This window comes from Lytechinus variegatus, chromosome 7 (assembly GCF_018143015.1).
Source record: "Lytechinus variegatus isolate NC3 chromosome 7, Lvar_3.0, whole genome shotgun sequence".
In the NCBI taxonomy this organism is placed as follows: domain Eukaryota; kingdom Metazoa; phylum Echinodermata; class Echinoidea; order Temnopleuroida; family Toxopneustidae; genus Lytechinus; species Lytechinus variegatus.
In genome coordinates, this window is record NC_054746.1 from 42,873,669 (window position 1) to 42,884,456 (window position 10,788).

The 10,788-nt window shown below is 36.1% G+C and overlaps 1 protein-coding gene across 1 annotated transcript; it reads left to right on the forward strand.

The window, feature by feature from the left end:
• The first annotated feature begins 1,235 nt into the window (after positions 1-1,235).
• LOC121419374 (histone H3.3A) lies at positions 1,236-8,176 on the forward strand. The gene is made up of 4 exons (XM_041613811.1): positions 1,236-1,307; positions 3,379-3,539; positions 4,052-4,200; positions 5,868-8,176. Exons 2-4 carry the CDS (start codon positions 3,407-3,409, stop codon positions 5,994-5,996), a joined length of 411 nt encoding a protein of 136 aa, XP_041469745.1. The 5' UTR covers positions 1,236-1,307; positions 3,379-3,406; the 3' UTR covers positions 5,997-8,176.
• The last annotated feature ends 2,612 nt before the right edge of the window (positions 8,177-10,788 follow it).

The following is a 10,788-nucleotide window of genomic DNA, read 5'->3' on the forward strand; positions in this document are numbered from 1 at the left end:
TTGGATGATATAAAGTTGACAAAATCTTCTTCTTCAGTGAGTAAAAAAAACTGCCACAAAACAAAAATCATTAATCTTTGTAAATGTTGCTGTTTGTTATAAGCAAACCAATCAGTTTTTACTATTGTTGTCTTGTTAATTTGCTTTCTTTTTTTTCAAAACAGAATAAGTTCTTTGTTAAATCTATATACCCAGTAGCGGACCGTGACCCGGAGGAGACAAAGCATTGCCGGGGGGGGGGGGCACTGCATTGTTTGTGAACAATGCCGTGCCCCCCCAATGCTTTGTCTCCTCGGGGTCACGGTCCGCCACTGTATATACCAGTTAGAAAAGTAAAGGAAAGAGAGGAAAGAACAGTTCTTGGCATAGGCGGCGGAAGCGGGGGGGGACGTGTCCCCCCTAAATTTGGGGAGGGGGGACGGTCCCCCCTAAATTTGTTGTAGATGACCTTTTTTTTTTTTTTTTTTTTTTTTTTTGCTTTGCTTGTCAATTTATTTTTCTATGTCCTCCCTAAAATTTTTGGGTTGAGAACCTTTTTGTTTTTTGTTTTGCTTGTCAAAAATTTTTAGGTTGTCCCCTCCTAAAATTTTTGGCTTCCGCCGCCAATGGTTCTTGGTGGTAAATGGTTAATACTTTAGTGGAAGTGATTTAAATCAATGATTTTTTTAAAATCAACTGATCCGGGTGACTGTTACGCGATGTAAATTACGATTGAATAAGTCAATCTTGCATTACCTATGTTTGTTAAAGCTACCATAATATTACTTATACTTGCCCCTAAAAAATGACTCATGATGTCATGGCGTTGACGCCTCTGACCCCCCCCCCCCCTCGCCCCGGCTCCCCTATCTACTGAATTGAATTATACAAAAAAAACTATCTCACAGAGAACAAAATTTATGTCCGTCATCTTCCAACTATGAAAATCCATCGATTCCCGTGAATAACAAAATCATAGCTGTTTCGGAGGAGCTTTTTGTCGGTTTTTTTTTTCAAAAATACTTTCTGATTTTTCAAATTTTTCTCAGGATCTGGGGGGCGTTTCATGAAAGGACTTGTCAGACATTTTATCCGACAAGTCCCATTTTATCCGACAGTTACCATAGGAACAGTGCCTCTCAGCCAATCAAAATCATGGAAAGATGTCAGAACTGACAACTTGTCGGATGAAAATATTGATGAAACGCTCCCCAGGACGAAGTGGAGGAACGATGTTAAATCTGCTGAAATGCAAAGGGCGAAAGTCTATTTAAGTATTTATGTGTATTTAGATATAGGCAAACACGCAGAAGTGAAGATCCCGAAAGGTGAGAACATATTTGAATGGCTTTAATTACCTGTAAAATTTCAGAGGTTTGCTGCAATTATTGTTATGAGTATGTAGAATCTACTAAAGAGGTTATTTGATCAAATTTTGGGATCTTAAATCACCAAAATTTACAGAGAGAACACTCGTTTTCGTAGACGTAGTCGGCTAGTTTACTCGTCACTTCGTACGGTACGGTACGGTACACTACAGCGCAGCGCAGGCGTCGTATTCGAAGCCTTACGAAGGAAACTTTGGCAGCTCCTCCGCCGAAACGAAATTGGTGGAGCTCAGCTCAGGATACTCTAACCTAGACAAGTATACTTACCTCGCAATATTGTGTGAGTGAGCAAGACAAGAGTGAGCTCCGTCGGGGTCTCGATTCGGACAAGTCTGGGCATTATCGTGATATAGGGAACCACCGTTCACTTCACACAGCAGCGCTTTATTCAGTCACACGCACGGTTCCCTATTTCCACCTCCATTCACTTTGTACACAAGTGCGCGTACACAAATCTACGAGTGGTTCCCAAAACCACGATTTGGCCCAAGTCTGAAGCTAGCCTGGAGGTTAACAACATTATGAGGTCAAAAAAGCAAAGCCATAGCATAGCCCAGGCATAGGCATAGCTCTTACGGCCGACCCTCCTTCCACCTAGCCAGGCAGCTTCTAGAGAGTAAAAATCATTTACTAATGTAAGGTTACTTTCATACGAAGCCAGGTCTTCCTTCTCATTGACCCACACGACGGAAGCCAAAACCTGAAACTTTCACCCCCGAGATTTCTACTTTCCTTCTAAAAGATCTAGCCCTAAATCATGTAGCCTATACCCAGTTGTTGTGTATCCGGACGGGTTGTGTGTCCAGACGATCAATTTTATAATGTCATTTGGAAAAATTTACCAGCGAACTTTCATCAATTTTTAGTAAAAAATGTTAGGAAATATTATAAAGAACAAAATAGAAAATGATTACAAGTAATGGATTCATATTTTTAGTGTAATCCACAGACAAAAAAGAAGGCTTCAAAAAGATAAGTGTCCGGACACCCGACCTCCCATCCTACATGGGATAAAACTTCATTTCCAACATTTCTACGCTCTCGTTGTTATTTTTGAACAAGAATTAATAAAAAAAATGAGAAAAATATTGTGAAAAGACGGAAGAGACTTGCCCGATGTTTACGCCGCCATCTTGCTTCCTATTGTTCTTCGCCAACGTTACCCGACGCACACGTCTGTAACGTTGGCGAAGTACATGATTTAGGGCTAGATCATTTAGAAGGAAAGTAGAAATCTCGGGGGTGAAAGTTTCAGGTTTTGGCGTTGTGTGGGTCAATGAGAAGGAAGACCTGGCTTCGTATGAGAGTAACCTTACGTTAGTAAATAATTTTTACTCTCTTGAAGCCGCCTGGCTACTTCCACCCAAAACTTTCCACTTAAATGCTTCAAAAAGATTCTTTTTAAGTTAGAATTAATGTTAGAAAGATAGGTAAGAGAACACTAACAGTAACCCAGGGAGCTCCGGCCCGCTTTGTCTACAAAAGTAGACCATTGTTTTTTTAAAGTAGACAGTGAAAAGGGGTTATTTTTCATGATAATTTGGAAATCACAGTTTCACTTGCTGCTAAGGCAATCCTTTTGCAGGCAATTTTAAATAAGGGAAATTGATCTCCCAAACTTGGGCTGGCCTTGGCTAGAGATTGGATACATAATTTCTTTCCAAAATCAAAAGTCTCTGATATTTAAATGCAGTAGTCTTACACATGGGAGACAGACAGTGTCCTATATTGGCTCTTCACCTCTAGTTTGCATGCGCAATGAGTTATGCAGCGCTTAGAAACATTGTATTAAGTGCTGTGTAAATGTTGCCTATTATTATTTTTCATAATAGGCTGCATGAAAAAGCCTGTCTGTTTGATTTAATTAAGCAGACAGATGGTAAGGGTTTTAACTATATGGATCACATTTGTTTCATAAAACTTTTTCCTCAGTGAAATGTGTTGAAGAATTTTACAGTGATAGATATCCAGATGCATGGTTTCTACAATGTCCTTTTTGTTTAATTTACAGGTATTTATTTGGCCTAGAATCCTAAACCATGGCTCGTACCAAGCAAACAGCTCGAAAGTCTACAGGAGGAAAAGCCCCTCGTAAGCAGCTTGCTACAAAGGCAGCCCGTAAGAGTGCACCATCTACTGGTGGAGTCAAGAAACCTCATCGTTACAGGCCAGGTAATATTTTCTACTACTCACCATGCTCATCTATAGTGAAAGTGGAAATAGAGAGGGGGAAATGGGAACTTCTGTTCAATTAAGAGCTCTACTATGATGTAATAAAATATCCACGCTTGCGTTTATTGTAAAATCAGTATAACTTATCTTTGAATAAAAAAACTGTATATATCTGAGTTAGTTAAGTAATGCACATTAGTGCATCCATTTAGGGCCATGTTCAAGAAGAGTCAATGGATACTACAGTTAGGGCTGCAGGAGTCATGGTGGTAATATCCAGTTGTAGAGTCAAGTACAGACTTTATAATTATTCCAGCATTGTTTTTGTTTTTTATCCAACTTCCCCATGGCACATGAGCTGCTTGGAAATCTAAGTATAGAACCCTAATGGTAATTCTTTTCCAACCTTTCATGCTTTTGGAGCAGAATTAGGCAGTGCGTTGTGAAAAGTAGCCCTTAAGAATACAACAAAAATTTTTTTGCCTGATTACTATAATGTATTCATATTGCAGGTACCGTTGCCCTTCGAGAGATCCGTCGCTACCAGAAGAGCACTGAACTGCTCATTCGCAAGTTACCATTCCAGCGTCTGGTCCGTGAGATTGCTCAGGATTTCAAGACGGAGTTGAGATTTCAGAGTGCTGCTATTGGTGCTCTCCAGGTACTGTATGTTCAGGGGTGCTGCTTTTGCTTAATAAAAACACAAACAGTAAAAAGGCAGCCTGTTTTCTGAACTCTGGTTTGATTTAATATAACTGTGGTTCAGCTATGGATGAAACCATGAACTTGTCAAAAATTGGCAATTGCATAGCAACTTTAATATAATTTTACTTTACTTTAAATAATGAATGGTTTTGTGCTGATGAAAGTATGCTATTAATAAGTGAAGTGACATTGTTTCAGCATTGAGTAGTTAAGATATTTCAGAAACAGTACTTTATACGTATATTTCTTTAATAGTCTGGAATGTTGCTAGTCGAGGGGGTGTTTCACAAAGATTTAAGTATGACTTAGAGTCACACTTAAATGTTGCATGCGGTATAAAAGATGTGACCGGATCGGTCAGATCATGCGAAGAGGACGTGCACTACTGTGTATTGATCAATGAGATTGCGGCATTGCGCATTGCTTATCATGTACGTGTCTGCATTTAAGTGCGACTCTAAGTCATACTTAAATCTTTGTGAAACATCCCCCTGGATGATGTCTTACCAAGTATTAAGTCTCATTCAAGTTCATTATAGTTATATTATATACCTGTTTGGTTAAATTAACTATTTTGAGAAAAACATTTACATTTATATGAAATGTAGTTTTTCATTATACTGATTTTTCTCTATTTATTCAAATCAGCTTGTAGTTGGTATTGAGCTCTTTGAGAAATGAGTAGGGAAGGAGGAATATTATACACTTGGTGAAAAGTTGCATTGTTGTTTTTTTTTTCAACATTGTGGAGGTAAAAAGTTGAAATACTAACAATATGGTTTTGATATTGATTTTTATGTAGATTTTTTTTTTTTTTTACAGAGAAGAAGAAGTGCCACCATTGGTTATGCATGTAAATAACCCAATCATGTATTCTTTGTCCTTAAAGGACAAGTCAACCCCAACAAAAAGTTGATTTTAATAAAAAGAGAAATTCCAACAAGCATGACACAGAAAATTTCATCAAAATCTGATGTAAAATAAGAAAGTTATGACATTTTAAAGTTTTGCTTAATTTCACAAAATAGTTATATGCACATCCTGGTCGGTATGCAAATGAGGAGACTGATGACGTCATCCACTCACTGTTTCTTTTGTATTTTATTATATGAAATATTCTAATTTTCTTATTGTCAAATGAAGCAATCATTAATTACTCCCTGAACATGTGTAATTAGCATTGTTTAATACTATATGGTTCAATCAAGTTGGTCCTTATTGTCAAACCTGTAAAAAAATGAAATATTGTATAGTTCAAACAATAAAAAACAAGAAATAATGATGGATGTCATCGACTGACTCATGTGCATGTCTTTGAGGTGTGCATATCACTGTTATGTGAAAAGTAAGTGAAATTTTAAAATGCCATAACTTTCTTATTTTACCTCCGATTTTGATGAAATTTTCAGCGTTATGCTAGTTTGACTTTTCTCTGTTTATTCTAAGCAACATTTTTCTGGGGTGGACCTTTAAAGTTATTCTAACACTATTTTGCTCTCTCATAAGTATTGCAGTCTTCAACTCATTTTAGTTTTAAAAATATCAATGTGTGAAAAAGATTTTTTTTGTTTGCAATTCCATGCTCAACAGTAAAAGATTGTTTTTCATTTGATATGTTTGTAGGAGGCAAGTGAAGCTTACCTGGTAGGTCTCTTCGAGGACACCAACCTGTGCGCCATCCATGCCAAGCGTGTTACTATCATGCCTAAGGATATTCAGTTGGCTCGTCGCATCCGTGGAGAGCGTGCTTAGATGCAACTTAGCGTTATTATTCAAATTCATTGTCTGCACTTTCAATTTTGTCTAGTTCACCTTGTTGGTACTTGTTTCATATTCTAGAAACTTTTTTCTTGTAAATACATTACATGAGAAATTAGTGTTTAGTCAAAGGAGAATACTGTATAGTTATCATCTACTGAGCCGACATATAATCTGTTATCACTGAGATGCTGTATTCAAAGCACCTTATGAATAATCAGATATTTTATTACAACATTTCATACTTCAACCTGTACACTGATGTTCATATTTGCATGTGGGAAATAGGGAAAAAAAACGTTTTTCCATCTGTATGTAATTCTTGCTGGTGTACTTATACCATCAGTTTGCTCTAAATTTTCATAAGATTGAAGTCATATGGAGGAAATTACCATAAACAACCAAATATCTAGATTCTGACCAGGACTGTTGACTTTTCCAGTCTCAGACATCCCTTATATGTGTAATCTTCAGTACTTGGCAACTGGTGGTCCACATGGAGTTATTAAAGTTAACAGTATTGGGGAAAATTACAATCCAATATGGATAGATAGTAATAAAAAATGTTTTGCTGACCAAGTAACCACAATATTGAAAACACCTACTCACCTGAAAGTCAAGACATTAAGTTAAACATAGAGCTTCATTAACATCTACGCAGTAATGACAAGGAAATCTAATGCCTTACTGCACAAACTTTTGATAATCACTGGTTACAAAAAAAGCAAACTAAAAGACAAACTATGTGTCTGGAAGGTTGAAATTAATTGTACATACGGTATATCTCAAGTTTGTAGAATAGTGTTTTTGTGAATATGTTTGTATGGATGTATAACCTAGATCAGGTAACATAATAGATGGTGTGTTTCATATTTGTGATTGAAATAAAATGTATTAACCAGATATTGTGGGTGCTGTGTTGACAATACAAATTTTCATAGGTTGGATCTGTAATAGTGTTCTATGTATTTCTCGTTATCAAATATTTCTTTTCTTTGTTGAGGCTTTTTTTGTACAGTGGTGTTTATTCATATATGGTACTGTATCTGTTCTTTCTCAGTCATTTCCAACAGGATTTCTGGTGATTTTTCATTTAATACCATTGAAACTCAATGATTTTAATTGCCTCTCTCATTTTTATTGTATGATTGATAGTATAAGAAGTTGGTTGCAATCTTAATAAATTGTTAATAAGCATTTGTTTGCATTTTTATCATTGACATTAAACTTCCTGTTTTCCCCAGACATTATACAGCAATGTAAAAAAATGGAATGAGGATACTTGGTTTGGAAAATAGCCTTGTTTTTAACTTGAGAGTTTTAAAATTAATATATTACCAGATAGATGGTCTACATTCTTAAATTGGTAATGAGAAAGAAGCAAAACTATTCATTTCCCAGATGTTTGTTTTGATTTAGTATTGTCAGTATTTTCTTAAATGTGTAGTATTCTGGTCACATTTATAAAATCAATCATGCATCAGCTATCAAGATTTTGTTTTACACCCATAATGTATATAAAATTAATATTTCTTTTATATGTGTTGGATGCTTGAGTAATCAATTGTTAGCTACTCAATATAGTTCTGAATTGTTTATTATTATTATTTGTCGTTAGCCATAGCATGTATTGTCAACTATACACACCACCAGTTGGCTTTACATTTATAGTTGGTGCTATATGGCTAATTACAAATAATAAAAAGAGTCTAGAACTAGACTAATAGAGAACTTGCCCCCATGGCAGTTATATTTTGACTCCCCTTGGTACTTCATGTATGACCAATTCCAGATAAAATGTACTCACAAAGGACCAAATGATTTAATGCTGATGTTTGAAGTATATACCACTCATGTATGCAAGTTCGGTCAGGTCATATTTTGAATATGTGTATATTGATTTTGCCGGGGTGATTTTTTACCCACCTCTCATTCTTCACTACCTCTATGAACTTCTCTGCTGCAGGATGATATAATAGAAAGTGGAGTCTTTCAAATATGCAGACAAATATCCACAAGTATTATATTAAATCTCCATTCAAGCAAAAGAAGATATAGTTTCCAACTGTAAGTAAAGCAAGTAAATCAACTGGCCTGTCAATCTATCTTTACTTCATACATGAACAAATTTTGTGTAAGTGGTAGTTTTACAATAAAGAAAGGTGAAGAAAGAAGTATGCTGGTGTTGGTGTATCCTATTGATTCATGGCAATTTCATCTTTACTCTGTTTTACATTGAAAAAATAACACCCCTTTTTCAAAAGCACCTAAAGTTGTTGATAAAAAAATGTTTGAAAAGGAGTCTTCCTTGTTTAATTTCTATGTGAAATGAGAGTGACCTGTCAAGTCATGCATATATCTTGAGCGTACATAAGACCCCAAATTGTCAATATTCAGCATTTTGTTTTCTGCCAAAATAACAGTAAGTCAGAGCTTGACATTAGCAGTGGCCCTGGGCAACCAGAAATGAGAGTTGGGCCACCAAATTTCTGTAAAAGCCAACACTTCGTGACCCTGTTGGGCTCCCAAAGTTTTGATAAATTGTAATTTTATCTATTTTAGGACCACTAAATTTGCTTTACGGGTCACCAAATATATGAAATTGATGATTTTGGTTGACTGATCGGGCCACTGAGAAAAAAAGTTAGTTTGGAGCCTTGAGTAAATAACATTGTTTTGCTTTCTTCACATTGTGTAATCTTGACCTTATTCTTTTGGCTTTTGTACATTAATGATGATTTATTTTGATGGATAAATCTCATTTTCACACAACTGAAGATCTTAGTCAATGAGTGAAAAAAATGTCAAATTCATTTAAGCAACGCACAATCATTAAGAAGTAATGGTATTTGCAAAAACGTGAGTTAACTGAATTTTTGTTATTTTATATTTTTTAGCAAAATTATTTTCTATTTGTTTCTAATATTAATTACATTATTTGCATAAGTCTTCTATATTAAAAATGAAATAGAGCCATGTTTCCTTTCAGTGATGATGGGGAAACTAACCCAGATCTAGCAATAGGCAAGGTCATACAATACAAATGTTCAGTAACCTAAAACAGGTATACTTAGAGTATAGTGATAAAGGATAGCGTAGGATGAGACAAAGTGGAACACAAATGACAGAGAGGGGGGAAGACATGGATGAGAGCCTGGAAACAGGAAGAGGATGATATGAAAGAGATTACTTAGTGATTTAAAGATACCTACCATTAGACAGGACCTGGTTATAGGCATATTTATTGATTAAATACAGAGAGATTCATTACTTCCATTTTAAGCCAGCTTAAAAAAATATGATGTAATTAAATGAAATACAAATTGTGTTTACTTCAATTAAATTAGGTACATAATCATGATAGAACATGGGAAAGGAGATGGATAAATAGAAATATAGGTGAAGGGAGATTGGATAGGATATGGAAGGCATGGGGTGATTCCTTCCTCCGGGTAATTCCTTGGAAGAATTTCACTTGAAGACCCTGCCCCCCCCAACAAAAAAAAAGAAGAGAAAGAGTATCATTAGACTATAATGTACAAATAAAAAGGAATACTCCCACTCCCCTATACTCCATTCCCCATTTTTTCTGTTGGGTTATTTTAGGGTCCAATCTTACAAAGAGTTGCTATTGATCCGATCAATGCAATTTTGGAAAGCCAGCAACGCCAACATCTAAAATGCATCTTTCCTACATGTTGGATATTCATACATTCATTGCTTTCTTGAAAAAGTTCTGCATGTTTCTCTTTGTTTACAAAGGCCCTATTGTGGGAATTTCTTGTAGAAAAAAATATGACATAGGTGGATTTCCATACAGCTAAGGTTGATCAGATCAATTGTACCTCTTTAATTTAGATGGGGCCCAGGTCTGAATGTCAAAATTAAGAAATAAAATGGCTGTTTATCAGTAGACTTTAATTCCATTGGCTGTTTCATCATTAATTGCTGCATATGGGATATTTGAAGAGAGCATATAGATACAAAAATTAATTATGGTACAATGGCCTAACATTAATAATTCCACTATATCAAAAAAGTTGTTACGGAAGGAGATAAGTGCCCTTTTCAAGGAAATGTTTTCAAGGAAATGTTTATGTCCGGGGTTTATGTCACCAATCAAGAGAACCTCTATATTCAAGGGATATAGGCCCAGGGTGAAAGGCATTCTATGGTAGTTGGGCCATTGTATATGCATAGTAATGCATAATTTCTTTTTCATTTTATAATTTGATTGTAATAGATTCGAACCCTACAATTTGAAAAAGAGGATTATTTTGGGTGGCGCAATGGATAATTAGTCACTCCCCATCAACCTTTCAGATGTCACTATACCACCAGGAGCTGGACAGAAGATCCTGCCAGATTGAACCTTACATGACTTTATTATTATGTAAAAATTATAAGATTGGCTCAGTTGGTAGAGCGTCCGTCTCACAACCGGGAGGTCGGGGGTTCAAACCCTGGCCGCGTCAGACCAAAAGACGTTAAAAGATGGGAGTTGCTGCTACCCTAGCTGTTTGGCGTTCAACAATTAAAGGGATAGAGCCTCGTCGACCTGGCGCTGCACGGTGGCTGCCGGGCCCACGATCAATTGGGCATAGCAAATTTTCGGAGTATTTCATGTCTATTTCGAACAATAAATTATGGATTTTCATTTCATTTTCAAAAGGGGGCTCATAAAAAGCCCCCCAGCCTCCTCCCAATGCTGCGAAGAATTGTAGCGCCAAAGAAGGTGGAATCTGTTTTCTGTTTTGACGATGGGGTGGTTTTTTTTATTTTCTTT